The sequence below is a fragment of the Paramisgurnus dabryanus genome, chromosome 7, assembly GCF_030506205.2.
Source record: "Paramisgurnus dabryanus chromosome 7, PD_genome_1.1, whole genome shotgun sequence".
Classification (NCBI taxonomy): Eukaryota; Metazoa; Chordata; class Actinopteri; order Cypriniformes; family Cobitidae; genus Paramisgurnus; species Paramisgurnus dabryanus.
In genome coordinates, this window is record NC_133343.1 from 46,050,582 (window position 1) to 46,076,229 (window position 25,648).

The window sequence follows — 25,648 nt, forward strand, 5'->3', positions numbered from 1 at the left end:
GGTGTTTAACTCACATAACGAACCCAGTCAACTGCCCTGTTGATGTGGCAATTCTCTGCTGGCTTAACTCCTTCCATCCTTAAGGTCTAGGTGGCAGTAGTCTCGGTCTACCATACACCTTTGGAATGATCTTATGCTCCCAAATGAGGTTGTGGAGACCATATGATTACTCCACCTTTAAGGTATAGGTGGCAGCAGTTTCTGCCTACCATACACTTCTGGACTCACTGAGGGCAGTCTACATACCAGGCCACCTGAATGTGGCAGATGCCCTGTCGAGACAACAGACATCACCGGGGGAGTGGAGACTTTATTTGGTTACCCACATCTGGACTAGATTTGGATGCACAGAGGTAGATCTGTTTGCATCCCAGGACACCACACATTGCCCTATTTTTTATGAGTTAGGGAGGCACATTTTTTACAGTGTGTGTTTAAGTTCAGTAATTTCACTTTAATGGCAATAAAAAAGGTGAATGCAAGCTTTTTTGGCAAAAACCTCCACATCTTTGGATCACTAAACTACAAACTTTGCAAATAATGAAAGTCGGAATGCAAAAAAAAAAAAAAAAAAACACATTAGGGTCCCTTTGATGTGACTGCCACATACAGGTTATATTCAGGTCTAAGTAATCACAAGGGACTTAAGTTTGAATGTGATCCACGGTCGTTTTGCACATCATCGTTCATCCTAGAGGACAAGTCCACAAAGTCGACAAGGCGGATTCTGCCAACAAATCAGTGGCTATGTTTACATGCACAAAATTTTGTCAATCTAGCTGCATGTAATACGATTTAAGGTTACAACGATACAGTTTACATGCACCCTAAACATTAAAATAGTAGTATACTTTAGTGTATTAGAAATATGATTGAAGTACATGAACTATAAAACAAGTATGCTTCTACTTGTTGTGCTTCATTTAAAGAGTGTTTAATATGTACTTTTTAAAAGTATACTTTTAGTGTATGCACAAAATGTATTTAAACATTATAATCTGCCCTGCAATGCCTTTTTAAGTATATTTCCATTAGAATGGCGATGCAATGCAGTTGTACTGTAAGTGTGCTTAATTGCTCATGAATCTTGATTTTCAGTAGTGTATTTTAGTGCACTTGAAGTTTAACATAGTGGTCTGCGCAGCGTCGCATGAACTTGAAGGTTAATGGCGGCGGCAGGTGGCTGTGGGGGTTTTGCAGTGGCCATGAACCTACTGATTTTTACAGCTATACAACTGTGGGGAAACTGGTCTGCTGCTTGTGAACGCTCATCTCGGAATGCCATCTTATTGGAAGACCTCGCTGTTCCACTTGATTCAAGTAGTCAGTACGTTTTGTATTCCAACTTTCTGGATGATGGACGAGCATTTACTCGGTCCCCGTCTAGCCAACGTGAGCAGCGTAGACAGAAAACGACCTCCATATCGGTAAAACAGGATTATTATTCCATCATCTTCTGTAGTATTCTGCTATTATGTGGGGACATCCATCTAAACCCTAGGCCTGAGACCTATGAGTTACAACTTGCGGAAAATTGGAAGTCTGCTGTTCCCCGTGATGGACAAATGGCAAGATCGATGATTCACTTATGTGATGCTCTCCCTGCAGGATTATGAGGTAAAAAAATCAAGGACTGAACCTGTAGATGCCCACACACTGTTAAAAACGGGTCCATGTAGTAAGACAAATGCTTCACAGACTGCCATCGTATTTTCTAAACAGCATCAAACAAAACCGTTTCAGACTGTTCACCATGCAAGCGTTTTATGGAACCCAAAAACAAAACCGAAAGGAGTTTTTGGTGGACATTTAAATAAACGTAGTGTTATATCAAAAACTGAGCAATTGGAACACCTGTTAACAGACTCAAACCTTGACTATCTGTGTCTCACTGAAACTTGGCTAACTCCTAAAACTCCTTTATCTGTATTTAATATCCCAGGTTATATGGTGTACAGACGAGACAGAAGTCAAGGGAAAGGCGGTGGGGTTTTAATTTATGTTAAGGAAAGCATTCGAAGTAAACAAATAGATCTGAATTAAAACACCTTAGAGGGTGTAGGGGTTACTATCACGTTGTCCCCCGAAATGTCATTTGTTGTCTTTGCAGTTTATCGTCCACCTAATGTTACAAATTTTATCTGAAATCCTTAAACAACATGAAAGGAAAGAAGTTATACTTATGGGTGACTTTAATTTAAACTGGCTTGATAAATCATATAGGAAAAAGCTTAAGGACATTGCAAAGACATTTAATATGGTACAAAAGATAAATTAACCCACACGAATAACTAAATCTTCCCAAACATTATCAGATTTAGTTTTTACAAATGTACCAGAAAGGATAACTAAAACATACAATCTTGTTACTGGCCTGTCAGATCATAATCTTACATTAGTTGCTAGAAAACTGCCTAAATTACGGTACAGGGACCAAAAAACAGTAAAAATAAAAATATACAAGTAAAAATATACAAAAATAATACCTAGAAAACCTAGAGCTAAACATAGATTGCCTTGGTTCAATAGTCATCTCTGGCAACTAATGAAAAAAAGAGATGCCTCTCTAAAAAGCTTTCTAAAATCGGGTTTACCTACTGATCATCTAATCTATAAAGGTTTAAGAAATAAGGTTACAATGCAGCTTAGGAAGGCTAAAGCATCCTTTTTTCTTGAAATCATTAGAGAGGCAAAAGGGAATAGTAAACAACTATGGAAGACCATTGATAAATTAACTGGCAAGGACAAGTCCAAGTATGAAAGTGTACAGCTTAAAATAAATAATGATATTAAAAGTGACAGCCTAGAAATTGCAACAGAATTCAACAATTATTTTTTTAAACTCAGTGGAAACACTGGGTAAGAATTTTACTAACAAGACTTTTAATTACTCCTAGTTATTGATAATGAGGGTTTTAATATAACACCCACAAATTATATAAAGGTTAATAAAATACTATCTACATTAACTAATAGTAAAGCAAATGACATTTTTGGTCTTGATACTGCTCTCTTTAAAACTCATAAAGAATTTTTAGCTGCTCCTTTAACTAATTTATTAAATAAATCTATTAATGAAAGTATCTTTCCAAGTATCTTAAAGCTTGCTATTGTGACCCCGGTCTATAAATCTGGTGACAAACAAGAGGTTTGCAATTACTGGCCTATTAGCATTCTACCAGTCATCTCAAAGGTTATTGAGAGAGTGGTAGCAGAACAATTAATTGCTCACCTTGACTCTAAGGCCTCATTGCATCCTATGCAATTTGGTTTTAGAAAAAAACATTCAACTGAAACAGCCTGCTGCTACTTCCTTGAACAAATCAAAACAAATTTAGATCAAGGTGGAGTGGTGGGTGCAGTTTTTCTAGATTTAAGCAAGGCTTTTGATATAGTCAACCATGAGATATTATTAAGCAAATTGGCACATTATAATCTTTCATTAAATACACAAAATTTGTTTAAATATTACTTGAGTTGACGACATCAGTGTGTCCGAATGAACAATGCATTCTCCCCATTAAAAAGATGTACTATGGGGGTCCCGCAAGGGTCGATTTTAGGGCCGCTGTTCTTTAGTATATATATAAATGACCTTCCATTAGTATGTAATGATATTGATTTGGTGATGTATGCAGATGATACTGTGCTGTACACTCATGGGAAGAATGCTACAGAGGTTGCTTTAAAATTAATGAATGTAAGGCATAAGGTTGTGGAATGGTTACATAGCTCATGTCTCACTTTGAATATTGAAAAGAGTGTAACCATGTTTTTCAAAAATAGATGTAAACTTAAAGAATGCCCTGAGGTATTAGTAAATGGGCATATAATAAAAAATGTGGACAAATTTAAATATCTGGGTGTTATCCTGGACCCAACTCTTACTTTTAAAAAACATGTAAAAAAATTGAGTAGTACACTTAAATTTAATCTTTTAAATTTCAGACATATAAGAAACTCTCTTACTATTGAGGCATCAACTACTTACTTAAAAGCAATGATTGTTCCGCACTTTTTGTATTGTATAACAAGTTGGTCTCAAGCAAGTAAGACCGCATTGAGACCACTTGAATCATTATATAAAACAGCCCTTAAGATCCATGATAAAAAAACACGTCAATATCACCATTGCAAAATAATGACTAAATACAATATTTTAAGTTTTGAAAATTTGATAATGTATTCAAATGTTTGTCTACTTTTTAAAATAATTCATAATGGTGTCGCTCCTCCACTAAAAAAAAAGTATTGCACTCAACTCAGAAAAAAAGAGCTACTCGATCAGCCACTAGAGGAGAGTGCAATATTCCCAATCGTAAAACTTCTTTTGGCAAATCATCTTTATCTTTTGTGGCTATAACTCAGTGGAATACTCTCCCCACACACCTTATTACATGTACAAATCCTTTCATCTTCTCGGGTTTGATAAAAGCTTGGTTACTGTCACAACAAAACTGTACACACTTGTGATGTGTGTGTGATTGAAATTGGGATAGGTAAGGATTTATTGCATATTTGTGTTTGGGTGGGATTCATTTTTTGAAGGGGGATTAATTGAGAAAATGAAAGTCTTTTTTTAATTAAGAGTGATTGTGATGTAAATTTAAATGTTTTTGTATTTTATTTGTATTGAATTTTTTTATTATTGTGTTACTGACCTGCCAAGGAACTACAGGCGGAAAATAGCACTTGTGCAACAACCTGGCACAAGGCATCTCTCCTTGTTTTTATACAAGGTTAATGTTAATTTTGTGCATTGTCCCTGCTTAAATAAAATGAAACTGAAACTGAAAACTGAAAAAAAAACGTTGTTCCATTTTAGTATACTATTTACACTTGAAGTGTAGTTAAATAAATGTTAAGTTGAAGTTAATACATAATTGAATACACTTAACTACACTTGGATTTTGACAAAATAGTACAAAATGTAGAAAATATACTTAGTACATTTTTTTAAAGTATATTTTTAATAGAATTATTTTTCACCTGGGTTGCAATCTGATTAAAATGTTCGTTTACATGTACATTCTATAGAATCGAACCAAACATCTGCGCAAGCGTACAGCCAGTGTTGCCAGATTCGCGTATCAAAACCATCTGAATGGACATTCAAAACTAGCCCAAAAGCATCTCAATGAATATTTAGAGTCCAAATACCAATAACTATCTTCAACCCACAGAAAAAACAACTGGTGAAAACAGTTTAAACAGAGCCGAAATCTAAACTCGAAAAAAGCAGAGGACTTGACAACGCACCGGCGCACAGCATCTCTCATCGAGTTCACGCTTTATCTCCGGATAAAAGTCAAAACTGAGTTGGAGAAAGTTGCTCTTAAGAAGTTTTCAGATATAGGTAATGAAAAAACACTTTTCAAAAAGCACAATGCTATTTACTGCTTTAAGTAGCCAAATATTTTAAAAGTACACATAAACGCTGCAGAATGTACATTGTGTGTACAGCGCGAGACCCCATTAACGTTACCTTAATTATGCGCATTGGTATTGCATGTTTCTGTAATGAGAATCATGTGATATAAGAGGTGAACTTGAGCACAAATGTTCTGCACATGTGCACAATGTTTTTTTGCATCCGGTTGAAAAAATACTATGATGACCACAGCCAATCTTTCTCAGGTAACTGGACTCGTACTTTCTCCTTTGGAGGGCTCGTAGCTGTAAACACAGGATGATACTTTACAGGTAACTGGGACTTTTCTCTCATGCAGGTGCCTCGTAGCAGCGGACATGGTAAGTATGTCTCAGGTTACTGGACTCGTACTTTCTCCTTCTGAGGGCTCGTAGCTGCAAACACAGAACAATACTTTACAGGTAAACTGGGACTTTTCTTTCTTTCAGGTAACTGGACGTTACACCGGTCTCCACGCAGCGTCGCCAAACAGCATATATTAAAGAGGTACTTCACCAGCCTCAACGTTTCCTTGTTCCCCACGACTAGTTCCGTCTAGAGTGGCTACTGACAACATAAGCACAGCATTCCACTGCAATACTTCAAGTGTACACACACAGCAAAGTCAAGGACTCACCCACTGTACTCCACAGTTGGACGTTGTCACAGTGAAGGGCCAGGAGATGGACGTTGCTGTTGCGACTGCTTTACCTCCCGGTATTTGTATGCTTCCCGGCTCACCCACCACTCTGCTCCGTGATAACCGGTTCGCTAAGGGCTCACAACATACGTTGAATAATGCACTTTCCACAATAACATCCAAATCGATGTCCCATGTACTCACAGTAAATAATAACACTCTCTCCTTGTTTCCTTCGCCTTCTAGTTGGCTGGTTCCTCTTCGCCCCGCATGTAATCCGGTGAGTAATTCCTCCAACTGTCGCTCAAACACATCAATGATGCATGTAAGGGTGTCACGATTTGGACGTTGCTGTTGCGACTGCTTTACCTCCCGGTATTTGTATGCTTCCTGTCTCACCCACCACTCTGCTCCGTGATAGGGCCGCTAACCGGTTCGCTAAGGGCTTACAACACACGTTGAATAATGCACTTTCCACAATAACATCCAAATCGATGTCCCATGTCCTCACAGTAAATAATAACACTCTCTCCTTGTTTCCTTCGCCTTCTAGTTGGCTGGTTCCTCTTCACCCCGCACGTAATCCGGTGAGTAATTCCTCCAACTGTCGCTCAAACACATCAATGATGCATGTAAGGGTGTCACAATTTCGATTTTAAATCGAAATCGATCGAAATTAAGTCCCATCCTTGAACTTCGAATTAAAAAATGTGATCGTCGATGCTGCCACGCCGCCATGTCACGTCCGGTCGGCTTACCAAGTGGGGAAAAACCTCTCAGATATTTATATTTTAAACACGAGGGATGTATTAATACTTGAAATGCATATCATAAACAGGATTACTACCTACTGATCTGCCTTCGGACAGAGCACAGCTCTCTGCACGTGCGTGAGAATGAGGCGCCAAGATGCAGCAGATTAAATTTCAAACAAAAGGGATAGTTTGCCACAGCTCGCATGAAACGCATAAAACTGAACAAATAGGTAAGGATTACTACTATTTTAGTTTATGTTTAGACTTCGGACAGATGCTAGAGGACTCAAGTCCGAGTTCTTAAAGGCCGAGTCCAAGTCGAGTCCGCCCAAGTCCAGAAAGTAATTAAATTGAAAAAAGATACAAAATTTGTATTGTAAATGGTTACTTTCTATTAATGCTTTAACCCTTCAACCTATTTAACCAATGGCAATATAAAAATAGGTAATAAAATTACCTCTATTGCATCTTGTCATTGCCACTGAACATTTTTATTCTATGTCAACTTGTTTCCTATCAAAACTGATTTCAAAGAAAAGAAAGGGATATAAAGGTATCTTCTTTTTACCAGATGTCTTGCAAATAATTATCTATGATTTTCGTAAGCAAAACAAATTATTGCTGACTTTGGAGGGGAAAAATAAAAGGAGGGGAGACCGTCCCGTACACACTGCATATTAAATTGGGTTGTCACTTCACCTTTTAATGCTTAATCCTGTTCTGTACCCACACACTTCAGTAATTTACGGTATTTATGTACAAAAAAGCCGAGGACCTGGAAACACTGCAAGACTGCGCGCTGTGAAGCAGCCTCACAAAAGAAGCGTACAATACACAACGCCCGAACGGAGGTTCATTGCAAAACACAATGCTGTTAGATTATTTTGGTCAAAGCTGTGAGTGATAAGCACGCGAGACGGCAGAACGTTGCTATGGTTATTTCTGTGTCAATCATCACATTTTCGGGAGTGAGTCTTGTGCCATACAGACATGAAACGAACATTTAGGGGATTCACTCTCGAAAGTTTGCAGTGTGTACGAGACGAGACATTAATTAATTTCTCATCTCAAGTTCATGCTGTTTTTAATGTTGCACATGACGTGGACTCGACTGTACTTGGGATATTTTCCGAGTCCAAAATGCCCAAGTCTGTGTCAAGTCCGAGTACAAATTCACCCGAGTGCATGACAAGTCCGAGTTCATTCAAAATTGAACTCGAGTCCGGACTCGAGTCCGAGTCCAAGTTCGAGTACCCCAACTCTATGTGTTTATGAACTGCTCTCATGTACTCCCTCTTATTTAAAGGTATAGCGGAAGATTTTCGTTTTCCGGGTGGATCACCACTGTTATTAGTCATCCCAGATGTCAATCATTCTGATTATATGTTGACGTATAACCGCCGTACGTGCTCGCCTCTACGTTCGCTTTCTGCACATGCGCCCTTTCACGTGTATGTGTGTTGTGCTACGGTTTCAACCATTCATTGAAGGTTGCATTCTCACTGTGTTTTTTTCAAAATGTCTGAGGGTCGCAAGAGAAAAAGTGTCTACGAATTGTATGACAAGAAGAGAAAGGACTATAAATAAAGAAACAAGACCAGAATGTTTATGGGAGACTATTTCACACGCTGGCGTGAGCTAAAAGGACAGGTTGGGCTTCCCACGCGAAGTTTCTACTGGAAAGGTACATTTTGTCATGCTATTTGGAGAAATCCATTTAAAATCACTGCTAGTAAAAGTTGATGTAAGCTATGATTTGCGATGCTAGCCCTGGCACAAGTCACGAACTGCACAGACACGGTAAACATGCCGACAGCAACTTGTAAACAGAGCGAAGAGAAGAACTGAGCTCCTGCATGCTCTCTCTCTGTCTCGTGCACGCGTTTAACAGGCGTTCCCTCTCGGGAGCATTTTTTAAAAAATATCGAGGGGCGGTTCTTTTAAATAATTTGGGAAAATCTTCCGCTATACCTTTAATTGTGTAATATATTCATTTTCATTTTTTCCTCAGCTTTGCATACATAAAGTTCAATAAAATGTGTTTGAAGAAAAAAGCTATTCTGTTTGGTTTCATGAGCTAATTTTTATTTTTTGGTTAACATGTTTATGTATGTCATTGTCCTTGAGAAGATAAGGAAATAGGAGATTAAAGATCAAAATAGGGGATTATATGGCTATACCATTAGCATATCCAACATGTATCTGCCTACCTGGCAAAAATTGTACTGAGGACCAGGGACCTTGGTCTTTTGAAGCGCAGTGGTTGTTCTCACTTTCCTTAAAATAACCAGCAATGAAAATGTATAAAAATTTAGTCTAGTCATTCAGGGCTAACTTTTTTTGTTATTAGGGGCACTGTAGCCCCTGACAGAAAATGTTAGGAGCGCAAGCAGAAAATTTTGAGCACACCTTAAATGCAGTTCTAAACGTAGGTTCAGGAGGAGCCTGAATATTCAGGCCTGTCAATCATCATCATCATGGGCGTATATAAGGCAGCCTTTCCAGCTGCTTTCTTTTCCGGATTTTGGCCCCGCCCGTTTCCGGAATCACGTCTACACAACGAGCTCCAGGCTCCTACTAACTTGGGAAATATATTTTTAAATACCAATGCAGCAGCTTTTTTAGTACCCGCTCTCACTACCGCTGTAGTTGATGTCAGGGGCTGTGCTCAATATTTTTGCATTTCGGATGTTCTTTTACACGACAACCGCATTCTCGATTGCAAACGCTGTTTGACAACGGCGACGTGACATCATGCGCTTCTGTTAATTCCGTCTACGCATGGGCGATCGACCAAAACAACAATGGCGGCCCACAGGACTGTGTTGCACTTGTTTTCGCGTTTATTAATCCATTTTCCATCAAAGCTAACAATTATCGGAGCTTTATAATCCAGAGTTAATCGTAGTGAAACCTACCTTATTGTCAATTCAATCAAACTGCTCGTTTTTTCGTTCTTCTCGATAGTTAATTTTTTCTCACAGCTCTGTAGAAGAATTCGCTACACGCTCCCGCGTTCTTCCATCCAAGGCAACACCGCATTCCACTGGCCCCGCATGCATACATGATATGACAGTCTCCGCGGACGGGCAAGGATGCCCACGCAATGGTCTACAACGAGCCTCCGCTTTTCGCGCACACGTCTCAGGCGAAAGGCATGACGTGCTAACTGTTGCACTTTTCTTTGAACCGACAGCATTGAGCAATTGAGTTCAAAAAACCCAACACAAAGCTAAGGATAGAAAAAGTCGTCTGTCGGAACAACCCTATTGTTGTAACACAAAAACTCGACACATATAAGAACATGAACAAAATAACAATCTCATAAATATGTCTTTATTAAACTTTCATTTCATTTACGTTTTTACTTTTCAAGCAATGCAGAAATCGGATTGTAGTTATTTCCTCATCCAGGGTACATTCTATATAAATATAAGATAGCCTATCTCGTGTTTTAAATGGCAAGTTTCTATACTTCATAGTAAAGACGCATATACATTAAATAGCATTGTATTGCATGGATCAATCAAAGAGATTTGTTGCAGGCTTGCCTGATCACACAGGCTCGCCACGAGTCCGGTTAAGTATTATTTAAAGCTGATCTTTCTGTCGCTTTATCTCTACCGCAGTAGGGATCTCAGTTCACATTTATCCTATTATTATCAATTTTCTCTCCGTTACAGAACCGCCGCTCGCACTATCACGGTAAGCTAGTCCACTTTCATCAACCTAATAAGCATATAATGTTTATTCGTTAAATATATTGCTTCTTCATTGCTTTAAATATTATTCACAATTGATTAGAACATCTCAAAAAACGCGGTTCGGTTGATGCTTAGTGCTTAATTAACAGGCGACCTAACCCCGGTCTCATTGCTATTCACAATTTGTCCAACAGCCAAACCACAGTGTTTATTAAAACATTTAAACACGCTTCGCAATTTGAAATTGTTCTTCGGTATTGTCTCTCATCGCCGCACCATTAAATTGATATCAGGTCATTAAATATCACGCCACGGAGTTATGCCAATAAACTTTATAGACTTTATGGACTAAAGAAGATTTGTCTGTATTAACTCACCTCGTAACCAACTGCAGGACTTCATCCCTAAACGCCGGTTTCTACTAGAAGCGCACATAATTAGCCTTTACCATCGAATAATTTCCACCTGTCTCACCTAAAGTTCATTCCCTCAGCCGCAGCAGCAACCACAAACACCGCTCCCGCACTTGATTTCATTTTCAATCTCAAGGCCACAGCAGTTATCTGACCAACCGCAATTGCACCAGTTAAAATCCATTTCTCACTGCCGCAGCAGTGTTCTCGGACTCCGATTATTCACCAGCCCCAGTTAAACTTGATATTTCTCCACCTCAGTAATTTCGTCCTCTCACGATACTTTGTCAGAGAAAATTGACAATTTTTTCTATTTGCAGTTGTGATCCCGGTTTCGTCCTCTCACCCAGCTTTTAAATTAATTTTACTTCATTGCTTCAGCAATGAATTCGGCCACTTCTTTCACAATAATTCGTCAGAGTAAATTTACAATTTTTCTTCCACAGTAGTGATCCAGCCTCCATCCTAACACCCAGCTTTAAATTTATTTTACTTCATTGCCGCAGCAATTATTTCGGCTGCTTCTCCCTTGATAATTGTCAGAGAAAATAACTTTTTTCCTACCACATCAGTGATCCAGGTTTTCTTCATCACACCCAGCTGATTAAATTATTTTTACTTCATTGCCGCAGCAATGATTTTGGCTGCTTCTTTTACGATCATTTGTCAAAGATCATTTTTATATTTCTCTACCGCAGCAGTGACTCCTGTTTTCGTCCTCACACCCAGTTTCTAAATTAATTTTACTTCATGGCCGCAGCATTTATTTTTTTTCGGCTGGTTTTTCACGATAATTTCGTCACCACACCCAACTTTTAAATTCATTTTACTTCATTGCCATAGCAGTGATTTCGGCCGCTTACTTCACTATAATTTGTCAGAATTTTTATTTCTCTTTACCGCTGCAGATCCTGGCCTTCGTCCTCACGGCCAGTTTTCAATAAGCTTTAATTTAAAAAATGTTAGGGGCGAGAGGGAACTTTCCGCTGTCATCGACAGTCTTAAATATAGTTTATGAACTTCTAGCTTCGTTCTTGGATTTTTTGTTTTGTTAAGCTAAACTTTACTTTTGAGAATTGATCACAGATTAAAGATCAATTGTTCACAAAACGAGAGCACCTTACGTTTGCAATCTAGGGCACAGTCAAACTTACAACAATGGCTGAGCCGCAGTATTCATGTATGTGGGTGCGTCTCCGTGTACCAGTCGATAGCCGGCGAACGAGCCGTTTGCTCTTGCGTTTGTAATAATTTTTTCATACAAGAGTGCTTCTACATTGCTGATAGCACACATACACGTCTATTTGATGTCTACGCTACATTTTCACCTGCAAGATGTAATTTTTAATAATTAAATTGCACATCTGCAATACATGACTCGCCCTTCTCAAATTCTCACTATACGCGCTGCAGAGATGTGGTGCGTGCGCGACGCGAATGCTCTGCTCATGAAACTGATCAACGATTTTTCTATTGAATGCCAAATTCGGAAAGTTTGACTTTGGTTCATAAAAGCAAAGCGGCTGGCTGGCAGCAGGCCAATTGGGCGGCAGGCTGCCGGGAAATTTTATTCCAGGTTGTTATGAGATGTTTACTCACCCAGATTTTTTTTCCCCAGAGCTCCAGATCCTTATAATGCTTTTTCAGTCGTACCCGTGCTGTCTAGGTGTCCAGAGGTGTCATTTCAAACGCATCCCTGATAGCACACATACATCTCGAAGATGTCTATTTGATGTCTGTGTTTACATCTGCAAGTCACATTATTTAGATTGTTTGCTCATCTGCAATACGTCTCTGGGACTTTTCCTAAAAGATGTCATAGACATATTAAAGATGTTTTTGATTTATAATGTATGTAAAGCAGCCCTTTCTAAGACCTTTATAAGATGTTTTTACACACCAAATGTATTCCACTTCTCAAGATCTTTATCAGACATCTAACAGTCGTACCTGTGCTATCTGGGATTAAACGGTGCCGTACTAGCTGCAAAGCTAAGTGGATCACGTCTTTGGGCTTTGATCTCACAGCGTAGTCTACGTATTATAACAATCGAGAAACCCTGCTTTTTTCCCATAAACTGACCGGCCGCAGATGCATATTCTATAACATCCATATATTTTTTATACATATTCACGCTTTTTCAATTGCGAGGCGATGAAACAAAAATGTCAGTCTTCCGTTCCAGTTTTAATTTTCTTATTTGTTGACACTTATATCAACGAGAAACCCCAAAACCATTAGCTTTCTTTATCTGCCCAGTCCCACCCGCAGCAAAGGTAAGATGCATGCTCCCACAAGGTTCGAGTTGGGTCCCGCTGGTCCCACCGGATACCAACCTCTTAACACAGTTCTCTAAAGTAAGCAGACGAGCCCACAAAATAGTCACAAGATGTTCTTATTTTGCGGTTTTCCTCCTATAGAAATTTATCATAAATAATATAGTCTGTTGCTCCAAAAAACGTGTTCACGATTGTTTCCAATGTTCGTGTGTTTTTTGCGCAGTTATTTGTCAACAAAAATCTAATGAACATGTTGGCTAATTATCAACCACAATCAGCCTCTAACAACCTTTCGCTCGATAACGCATTGATTTCAGCAGTGATTTTGTCCCGCTCATACTACCACAGTATTGATCCCAGCCGATCGCGCTCTTATTTAACAGTTGCCGCAACCTTTTTTCTCACTGCCTTAGTAGTGATCTTATCCCGCTCGCTCCGAAGCCCCAGACAGCGCATTTCCTACTCCCGCAGGAGTTATTATTTGTTTATTTGACAGGGACCATACAAGCAAACATAGTTACAATACATAGCCTGTAACTGATGCGTAGCATATAGTGTTTATAGCTAGAGCTAAAATAAGCCCAAATTTCGCACACTTTTTTCCGTATAACTTTGCTCACTGCCGCAGCAGTGATTTCATAACGCTCGCACTCCCGCAGTAGTGATTCAGCCTTGCTCCCGCAGGAGCCCCAGTCCGTTTGCTTCCCAGTAACTCCCGCAGGAGTCTGAAGCCAAAAATTTCGCACAGCTTTTTCTGTATAACTTTGCTCACAGCCACAGCAGTGATTTCATAACGCTCGCACTACTGCAGTAGTGATTCAGCCTGCTCCCGCAGGAGCCCCAGTCCGTGCGCTTCCCAGTAACTCCCGCAGGAGTCTTAAGCCAAAATTTCGCACAGCTTTTTCTGTATAACTTTGCTCACTGCCGCAGCAGTGATTTCATAACGCTCGCACTACCACAGTAGTGATTCAGCCTTGCTCCCGCAGGAGCCCCAGGCCGCACGCTTTCCATTGACTCCCGCAGGAGTCTTAAGCTGAAACTTTGCACATCTTTTTCTGTACAATTCTTTCACTGCCGCAGCAGTGATTTCATCTTCGCTCTTACTACCGCAGTAGTAATTCAGTAAGAGGAAGAAGAAATGGTTTGATGATATTCTACCCATTTTTTGGGGGGGAGAGAGAGGATAAATCTTACAGACCTTAATTACTCGCAGGCTCCTGCTCAACTTGCTGTCCATCAAACACTCTTTTGGGGGTTGAACTTGTGGCTCGAGCCCCAGCCTCAGGTTCGCTCTCTCTGAAGGTTCAGAGCTCAGGTACAGAGCTCCCTTCGAGGACAGCAAGCCAAGTTTGTTTACCATTTATCATTAAGGACCTGAATGCGCAGGCGAACTAGTGAAATGCAGTTCTAAACGTAGGTTCGGGAGGAGCCTAAACATTCAGGCCTGTCAATCATCATCATCATGGGCGTATATAAGGCAGCCTTCAGGCCTTCCTGTCCAGCTGCTTTCTTTTCCGACATCCCTCCTCCTCCCCATCTCCTCCTTCACTCTCTCCTTCTTCCTCTTTGCAGTTCCGTTGCAGGGGGTTGAACTTGTGGCTCGAGTCCCAGCTTCAGGTTCGCTCTCTCTGAAGGTTCAGAGCTCAGGTACAGAGCTCCCTTCGAGGACAGCAAGCCAAGTTTGTTTACCATTAATCATTAAGACCTGAATGCGCAGGCGAACTAGTGAAATCAGCCTGCAATTGTTCACATTTTACCCAAAATAACTGCATTACTGAAAAAATACAAAATAGACTTAACTCTATTCAGTTGGTTTCAGAATAAAAAGTTATGAACCAAATAATCATACAACCCCCTTGACTAATTCAAGGCATTAGATTCATATACATTAAGTTATATCCAGATAGCATATTGTAATGAGATATATACATACTTGTATCTTTTACACGTTTCTCGTCTTCTATGCAATTTTCCTTAACTAGGCATCTGATGTCTAAGACCTTTCTAATCTGTAATGTTTTTGGTGTTAATGTAGGCTAGAAGTTCTCTCATCTCTCCAATGTCTAAATTTAAACCCGCGCGGGCGCGTCTTCTCGCGGTTCTGAGTGAGATGTGTTGACTTTACCCGGGCTACGTACCCAGTCAACACATGAGATCACACGAGATCACAGTAAATTCACACCATTCTCATACCATGATAATTCACAGTGTAAGCTATCTTTGAGCTCATTGTGATTTTAAAATGTTGAGCACCTTAAAAGGAGGCAATACAACACAAGTAGGGCATTCTACTTCCTATATCTCACTAGAAAAAGGTAGATACTGGAGGATCACAGTGACGTCCCACCGTTCTCATCCTGTGATAATCACAGTGTGAGCTGTATGTGAGCTTATTGTGAATTCAGAATGTTGAGTTCATGGTATGAGTGCACAATGAGTGTGCCATGACTTTACATAGTGACCATAATGAGCACACTTTGAGTGTACCATAACCTCACATCGTGACCATAGTATGAGTCAGGATCTGTGACTCATATTATGGTCACAATGTGAAGTCACCCCACACTTACTGTGTGCTCATACTATGGTCATAATTTTAGGGCAGTGGTTTTCAAACTGGGGGCCGGGGCCCCCAGGGGGGCCGCGAGATGGTGCCAGGGGGGCCCCAGTTTTATGACATTTTATAAAATACATTCATTTATCATGAATTCTGTGTAATTAAACCTAAAAAATAATAAGCCAACTAACCAACTGCACTACTAGGTATAATTTTATATGTTTTGTTTAATTAAAATATTACATTTTAAAACGGGGGGCCACGAAAAAATGCACTGTACACAAGGGGGGCCGCACGCTGAAAAAGTTTGGGAACCACTGTTTTAGGGGAACGGCACACTCATTCTGTTATAGCAGGACATCACACATGTCTGGAAAATGTTGGCCCAAAATTAGAATGTCACCCTTCCTACCTATAATTTCTAAGAAATATTATAGGAATGATCATAGGATCAAATTTAGGACACTTTCTGCACAGCATATTATAGTCATATACATGGTATGTAATGTATATATCATATAAAATGTCAACAACAACGTTATGGCATCAAGAAGCCTAAATAAAGGTTTTAGAAAGCTCACACAGATTGGAAGTAAAAGTGACCAGGATTGTTTTGTCCAATTATTGAGGCCTAGTGGTTAGAGAGTCAGACTTGTGTGTGTGTAACCCAGAGGTTGGTGGTTCGATTCCCACAGCTGGCAGGAAGTGATTGATTGTCGGGGTGTTGCAGTGATAATTGCCATGTGTGTGTGTGTGTTTATGACTTGCAGTGGATGGCTTCACTACTCAGTGGAGGGGTTAAATGCAGAGACAATCATGTCTCTTTTACTTTTTTATTGTCCATATATTATTTGCAATTAAATGCTGATGTCTCTGCGACATGTTTCCGATTTGCAAACGCTAGAAAATTAGTTCTCTGAGCGACATCTGGTACTTTTCATACCATGTGCTTTATGGGTAGTATAAGCTCCCAGTGAGTGTGCAGAGACCTCATATGGTAACCGTAATATATGAGCAAACCGTGCGTGCGCTGTGTGGTTACAATTTTAGCTCACTGTGACGCACACATTGTGACAACATTTTGAGGATCTTGTAAGCTCATGGTGACTTGATGTGCAGTGTTGACTGGGTAGTTAAACGATTGAGCTGGTCATGCAAATAATCGGTAAAAACCCGATCCTGCATTGCGTATTGTTGTCACAGGTGCCCTGGACATGCATGAACACTTGTTAAAAAAACAGCTCGCGCTGTGTCAAAAACTCAATTTGGTCGCAGTTTGGAGCCCTTGGTGCCCCCTGATTGCCCACTCGCCCAATCCTGTCTATGGATATTCCGGCTCTGCTCAAATTTATAAAACATGCGCCATTATAGACATACTAGTGTTACTAGTGTACAAGATATTTGTTCACCGTTGCAAGACGTTCAGCTGCTCTGCTGTGGAACTTCAGCTCGCTGCACTCAGGGGGAAGAGTTAAGAGGTTTGACTGACAGTTTGAGCGGATCCAAAAATATATATATTTTTTAATACCTTTTATTTGATAAATATATTTGTAAAATATATTTATCAGACGTACAGATGTAAAGGGTTACCGATAGCATTGATTTTTTAAAGGAAAAAAAATGTAACAAAATTGTTTAGGACAAAAGTGTAAGGACAAAAAGGGCATGTGTTCTACAGGTTGAGCCCTATCTGTGCACGTGCCTACTCAATCGTATTGATTAAGGTGTTTACATGAAGGCTTTTTAATACGATTGAGCTTTAAGACCTTGGGGAATCCCTGGGAAGAGTGACATAAGAGGGAACTTGCGCATTAATTAAATATCTCTAAAAAAACAACAACAGATAACTAAATCACGATAATAAAATCAGTCGTCCAGTGCAATTTACGTTATTTACAGCAGTAATCTGATATTAAATCGATTTTAACCGATTAATTAGTATTCCATCTCCCACTTGACATCATCAACTACCAACATGGTTCAAACGCCGAATGTGCGACAAAGTTACTATGTCTTGACAAGGTAGTTAGTTTCTCCAACTATGCATCGTACTATGGTGGTTCAGCACCGAGTTACGCCGCTGTTCGGGAAACGAGAGATAATTTTCAGTTCCAAGCATGCTTTGCATGGGACTACATTAAAAAAAGTAGATTAAGTTCAATTTTATGTATTTTTTAGTAAAGAGAAAGACTTGTTAGTGTTTAATGTTCATCAATGTTAGAGATTCAGAGGAGTTTACAAGATTTTTGTGGTTAAGAAGAGTGTTGATTATGGTTGGGCTGTGGAAGGTGTATTGCTTTAATTAGTAAAGTGAAACAGGAACAGGAATGGTGATGGCACTGTGGATAAGACTTAGTTTTAAGTTGGTATGAGGTTTGCTTTTTTTGTTAAGGCTACAGGTTTCCACAATTTGTTTAAGTAAAGTCAACTAATCATTTTTACAGTGTACTTTATTTAGACTTTATGAAGTGTTATGGATTTATTTACTTGACTGTAATTCAATTTTCAATTTTAACTGATTAAACAGAAAACGTGCTTGGTTCCTTGTGATCATGTTCACATAAAAATATTCCCCCATTAGGTCATTTTCAATGTATTTTAACATGGATTTTGACATTGTTTATTTAGGTGATGTAATAGAAAAAGCAAATCTTTTTAGTAAACCTTTGTCGATGTATGTGAAAGTTTTATAAAGCTACAAAAAATCGTAGCTGATATACAACACATTAACGAATTTGAACTGTTATTAAAGAAGTAAAATAGGCTAATTGGTGGCTTGTTCAGTTTTATCATGACGGTTGCCTTTAACATAATAGAAATCAGTTGCTGGCCTGCATAAGATGACTAGCAGTAAAATAACTTGAATAATGACTGCATTCCCAGTACTGCAGGTCAGACATTTTAAATTATCTTCATATGCAACATGATCTCACAAAGTTCCGTGGGATTGTCGTTGTGTTTGAAAGCATTTCCGTTGTAAATAGTCTCCATTTCAGCTGGTGAATTCGCGATGATGCGCACAGAACTTAACTCCAAGGGAATGCAGCGTACTCGCAGAGGTTTCTTGGCAGAGCACACTACCAAATTCTTGGGGGGAAAATCTATTGCCGCATCATGCGAGCAGAATCACGGCAGTAAATGGGATGTAAGAAGGATAAAAAGCATTGAAATGTCAACACGGGTTTGTTAGGAGTCTTGAGTGCGACCGCAAGTTAGCAGTGGAAAAAGCCCCTTAGCGCATCAGGACCATGGACAGCTACTGTACCACCAAATCCATATCATAAACACTGTCTGAAGCATAAGGGACTGAACGGGATTCACCGTGTCACTCCCGATACTGAGAATGTAATACAAAATCGCGTTAATGTCGCGCTGTGTTGTTCAGTTAGAACTATTGTTGCTATTTAAATGACTTTTACTCCATTAAGAGTAAAAAATACTCTTAACTCTTAACACAAAATACGTGTTTTACATTTATGCGTTTCAAATAGGCATATGTTAATAAAAATACACTGAATTATATTAATATTTATATAAATAAACATATAATAATAAATGCTGGTTGTTATGTATAAAAACATATGTATAGTAATATAGCAATAATGTACAATTATAGACCTCAATGACTTTACGCTCAGAGAAATTGATCAGCCCAACGTTCTGGCAATTGCAAAAATATTGCAGTGTCATGTATTTTTTCAGAATGAGACTAGGCTATATGCCAATTTAAAATTTTTGAGGATTAGTTTAAGTTATTTCTTTTCAATGAAGTGGTATTTTTAAAGTAATTTATTTTGAACAATGGTTAATTATTATTTAAGAACTATGAACGTTCAGTTAAGTAGTCCGTGTAGGTTGATCTTAAAAGAAAAATGAAGAAAGAATGATTCTAAAATATAAAAAATATACTAGGGCTTTAACGACTCTTTTATATCGACCTGTTTTGCCTTTGTGCAAGCCACATAACCTGCAAATTCCTTGGTATATTCAAACTTTAAGAGGCGGTTTTCCGGATTAGATTATTCCAGGATTTAGTTGTTTTAGGACATTTAAATAGATTTTACAAACAAATCTTACAAAAAACTATACTGCTGTGCATCTTGAGACAGAACAATGGTACTGATATATGTAAAAAGATGTCAGTGCCATGTGTTTTGAAATTAAAGCAGCTCAAGCATGCATAGTCTCGGACTATGATAAACCCTGTACGGGAAACCGCTCCAATAAGAAATTATAATCCTATAACTTTCTGAATGAAATGATGTTCGAGTAACTGTATGTGTTCAGCAGCCCATTCTGGCTTGGCTGGCTAGAGTTTTTGATTGGAATAGTATTCTTTAGTCTTTGCCCTTAAAAGTAATTTCGAAATTGTCTCTGATACGCCAAAAAGCTGCAATAGTTCACACTGGGCACGTAAACCATTCGCATCTCGAATATCTCCTCCATTAGGACGACCTCACATTTAATGACGCTCGCACCTCAGCATGCTTGATTTCACAAATCTCACTTCATTTGGATTTAAGTACATCATCTGTATGTCAAAAGCTGTGTGCCCCAATAATTTCTGTTGTAATTTCTGTTTCTATCAGACTGCTGCTCTTCGGATTTCAAGCTGCACTGCTCTCGGATGTGTTCTGAAATGGAGAGGGAGGCTAAGAGGCGGTGGAACGGTAAAGCTTGATGGATATCGAGCCAACACCACTAAAAAAACCCGTTATGGTCCCACGCATTTTACAATCAGTTCCTCGCTTAAGTTTCAAGTAAAAACGTACATGGGCTATACATGAGTTTCATTTAAGCAAACAAAAAGCTATAAAAATTGACGGCTTTGCACTGATTTTTGCAGCTTGAGAATTGCTTTCTATCTTTCTATGATGTGGCGCATATATATATATATATATATATATATATATATATATATTGATTGATTGATTGATTGATTGATTGATTGATTGATTGCTCAGCCCAATATTTTTTACAGTATATGTCAAAAGCTGAAAAGTATTCATCTGCATGGGGCAAGGTAACAACTCTTTAAAAAAATTCCTTGCATACTTGAAAATCTATCCATTTGAATTTAAATAAGACCTATATGGTGAATCTGCAACATTTTGATTTTATACAAATTAAGTATATATAATGAAGTCTATAAATTGCTCACCTATCAGAGAAATAGGTCAGACACTGAATATCTAAAAGATAGAAATACATAGGCAGAACGCACAATATGATAGACTGACGAGTCAATTTATATTTAATATTTACAAGTATGACAAATTAATACATATTTGTACTTACGTACAACAATGTTATATTTAAACAATGAAAGAAATTTCGATTGTTATGAAATAACGGTGCATCGTTTAGCTCAGTGTAGACAATATATGTTGATGTGCTAAATTGCAGACAGATCTCTCTTCATGTCACGCCTGAAGGCCCCTTCACGAGATATCACATAACTTATACATTTCACTTAATAATTGCATTCGTCCTTCTCATGTATCAAGCTCCTGGCCTCGGGCTCAATAGGACCCTAGTGTTTAAAAACTCAAATTTGCATGTTAAATCTTTTGTTACTCGAACCTTAACACAGCACATTACCTTGAAATAGTTATATTGCTATTTAGACATCTGGCAAAATTTTAACAATAGTAAATTAATACAAACGTTTATTTGTCGAGAGAGAGAGAGAGAGAGAGAGAGAGAGAGAGAGAGAGAGAGAGAGAGAGATCATGAAAAAAACAATGATAATTAACCTTAACTTTGACCATGAATTTAATGTTTTAAGCAATTACATGAAATCCGAATATTCTAATAAAATGCTTGTTTTAACAAAGAGACAACGAAATCATCACTAAGCTCAAGTTTTTTTTTTTACATTTTATAAATTTGATTATCTATTGTATTTAATTATACAATGACCAAAGGGTATTTAAAATGACAATATTTCGTGCTTATGTTAACGTTCCAAAAAGGGCTATGGAGCATGCTCTAAACATCTGAGATTACAGCAACAAAACAGGTGCAAGCACCAAACGAGCCTGTCCCAGGGGAGCTTTGGACATTTGTTCTCATTTCGGAAATATTTTCCCGGGGGCCACTGCTTCAGACAGCACGCTTATATTCGGAGATTATACCGTTTGTCTTTTTTTTCACCCTCTTGTTTAGACAGCTCAATACTTGGTGCTTTGTGGTTTTAATGCTTAATCTTTTGCAGTTTGTATAGGACATAGACATGCTTTGCAAACCTACCTCAAGGATTTTAGTGATAAAAAAGCTTGCAAAACAAGAGTGAACATAATCTGTAAATCTTTATACCTAAAAAATAAATCAAAATATAAGGCAAGCAATTTAAACGTGATAAATTGCAATGTTTAAAGATTAGGTGCTCATGTAGTTCACATAAGCTCTACAGTGTTTAAAATAAAGTTTAAACTATTCTTCAGGCATCAGTCTCTGAAGTATTGACGCTGGTTGATGTCAGGTTTTATTACAAAAATGTTGAAGGTCTGTGTTTGTAGATCTAAACTAAATGGATTTGGGGAGGAAAGAGAGTCACCTCCTTTTCCTTCCAGGTCTTTTGTTTGTGTGGTAATATACATATTTTGGTAGGTTTTATGTGGATTTCTCAGAGCTGATTGGGCACTCAGGTTGCGGCGTGAACGCCCTGCGATTATGTCAGATCGCGTGCAGAGCGAACCAGCCCAGCCTTTGAACTTCAACGCTTTTGGCTCTTATTCACTCGCTTCTCCTCACTTCTTAGCCAGGTGCTTCGCGGGGCGAGAATCCTCCGAGAAAAAGCGCACGAGCACACCGCGGAAAGTTCGCTTCCCGCGCTGGATTTTGCGGAGCGAGGGGTTGTTCTTGCCTGAGCCCCCAGTGTCGTTTTGAAGAAGAAACATCTTTCATAAACACGACCACACGGAAGAATTACTGGATTTTTTTTCATTGAAATCGTTTTCCCACTTCTCCAGATTTTCAGAAGTTGCATGATCCGTGTCTGTCTACATAACAGGTGAATACTTTATCTTGGTCGAAGAACTTCTTGTCGTTATTTTGAAAGAGAACTTTAAACGGCGCTGTGAAAATGTCAAAGCCGGCAGATCACATCAAGAGACCCATGAACGCCTTCATGGTCTGGTCAAGAGGCCAGAGGAGGAAAATGGCTCAAGAAAATCCCAAAATGCACAATTCAGAAATAAGCAAAAGACTCGGCGCCGAATGGAAACTGCTTTCAGAATCCGAGAAACGACCATACATCGACGAGGCCAAGAGGCTCCGGGCTCAACACATGAAAGAACACCCAGACTACAAATATAGACCCAGGCGGAAACCCAAAAACCTTCTCAAGAAGGACAGGTATGTGTTTCCTCTGCCCTACTTGGGTGACACAGATCACCTGAAAGGACTTCCGGTCACTGCCACGGACTCTCTCTTAGGTTCTACGGAAAAAGCTCGTGCATTTCTGCCACCAACATCTGCCCCTTACTCCTTCCTCGACCCGAGTCAGTTTAGCACCAGCGCCATCCAGAAGATGACAGAGATGCCCCACACGTTGGCCACCAGCACTTTACCCTACGCATCATCTCTGGGATACCAGAACGGCGCATTCGGGACCCTGGGTTGTCCCAGCCAGCACACCCACACCCACCCTTCGCCTACAAACCCTGGGTATGTGGTGCCCTGTAACTGCACCGCTTGGTCGGCATCGAGTTTACAACCGCCTGTTGCCTACATACTGTTCCCAGGTATGACCAAGAGTGGGATTGACCCATACTCAACAGCACATGCCACTGCTATGTGACTCCACAACTAAAACATTCTACTCTTTGAAAACTTGAAAACACCAATGCATGTAAGAAGAGAGGAATGGTCAAGACATTTGTACTGAGTCCGTGTGGAGATGAACTTTTCACCAACTACGACAGGTTCCTTGGATCTTGGAATAAATGTAAGGCAGGTGCCCAGTACTGTAAGAAATGTAAATGTTGAAACGTTTATTATTATTATGGCAATCGGATTCAGATGCCTTTTATTTATTATGTACAATTTGATGCTAAAATGATAAATGTGTTTTGACAGTAAATATAATTGTAATTATCATCATATTATTATTTGAATGACTTTAATTTGCACAAATATCGGTTAAGATTGATGTTTTTTGTAAAGCTTATTGTATTTACTGCTGTTTTTAGCACTCTGAAATTCAAATTATATGACTATTAGGGATTTTAAAGTTGGAAATTCAACGTTTAATAGATTATACGGGTTATACTGATTAAAAAGATCTAACCGAGTCCTGCAATTAGACAGTCTATTCAAAATATAAAATGGCAAAATCGTCCTTTTTTAGTATCCTTAATTTTGGCATCTTATGTGTTTTAGTGCTAGTCACTCGTTCTTTTGATTTGAAAAGAACTAAAAGTTTGAAGCGAAGCTGTCCATCTTGTATTTTTATCTGCGATGGTAACTTAAATCCTGTCATGTTAATGGAAAGGAAAATGTATCTAAATTGGGTGATGCCTCGATTCTTTGTTCATTTGCCGAGCAAAGACATTTTAAATAAAGACATCTGTCTTTAGAATACACATCTCTTGTTATGTTGCATATTTAAATTAATAAAAAAATTGTTTTGGCGATTCTCTTCTACAGTAGTGCCTTAAGGCAAAAGAGCAAATGCATCAAAAAGCCCTGCTGTATCGATTTGCATTAAGTGCGAATAATTCGTTTAATAATTGTTTGCTCTTCCGTTATTATATTAGGTTAATTGCTTTAATTTCTGGAGAACTTTACAATTAATTTGGTCGATCAGAAAAAAGACATTCCTGCCAAATATAATCTTACACCAGAAATTACACTGATTAGATACTGCAAACAATTAAAGGGCACTGCTCAAGTAGTCTCATGTTTTTGTTGAAGGCTGCCTAATATAACAATCTGGCTTTTCGGCATAGATTTTAGATAAACTCTGTCAAGGCGTGGCATTTCCGACTGATATACAAGGTAGCGTGAAAAATTAAATTGCAAAACAATTAATGTAGAGGGACGCTTAGGTAAACTGAGGGAGAAAATGAATTGCAATTTACCCTAACACGGGCAATATAATGGAAATTGGAGGAGGGGTGTTTTGAGGCATGTCATATTACAAAACATTTTCTTATAAAAAAAATCAAACAAAGCGTCAAGTGCTTTAAAATCTCAGACTTTACAAATTTTGCAGCGCTGACAAACGCGTAGTGATAAATATGCGTCGACACATTACACAAGACTGCATATTTAGCATCTGCCAGTTTGCATTTCTATTGTCTATTCGGCTTGATGAGTTCTTTTTTTGTGGTTTTAATTTATATTTTGCAATCGTTTTTGCCCATATTTTTTGCAATCGTGTGTGTGCGTGTGTGTGTGTGTGTGTGTGTGTGTGTGTGTGTGTGTGTGTGTGTGTGTGTGTGTGTGTGTGTGTGTGTCATGTCTCCGAATCGAAATAAGAATATCACACACTTTGATGTGTGTATGTCTAAGAGACGTTTTAGGGCCTATAATTGTGTTGTTATATTGTCTATTTCTATATTTAAATTAAAACGTTATCACATTATAGGCTATACACGGCCATATTACCCCCACCAACCCAGACAGCACACATACATCTGGCCGACGTTGTGCCGACTTTCAAAGTTCCATCGGCAAGATGTCGCTCAGGGAGCGTTTGCTCATTGGGAAGATGTCGTCTAGATGTCGGCATCTCGTCGCAAATGCCCTCGGGCCGATATTTAAACGATGCAATTTCAGCCGCTCTGCACGGGCTTTACCGGGCATTTATTTATTAATTTAAACCTTTATTCATTCACATTTATTCAGAATAATGTGCTTCTTTGCAATAATAACTAAAAAC

The 25,648-nt window shown here is 38.8% G+C and overlaps 1 protein-coding gene across 1 annotated transcript; it reads left to right on the forward strand.

Moving 5' to 3' along the window:
- Positions 1 to 22,184: 22,184 nt before the first annotated feature.
- Positions 22,185 to 24,347, forward strand: sox14 (SRY-box transcription factor 14). Its single transcript, XM_065266711.2, has one exon. The coding sequence runs from the start codon at positions 22,847 to 22,849 to the stop codon at positions 23,561 to 23,563; it is 717 nt and encodes a 238-aa protein (XP_065122783.1). The 5' UTR covers positions 22,185 to 22,846; the 3' UTR covers positions 23,564 to 24,347.
- Positions 24,348 to 25,648: the final 1,301 nt, after the last annotated feature.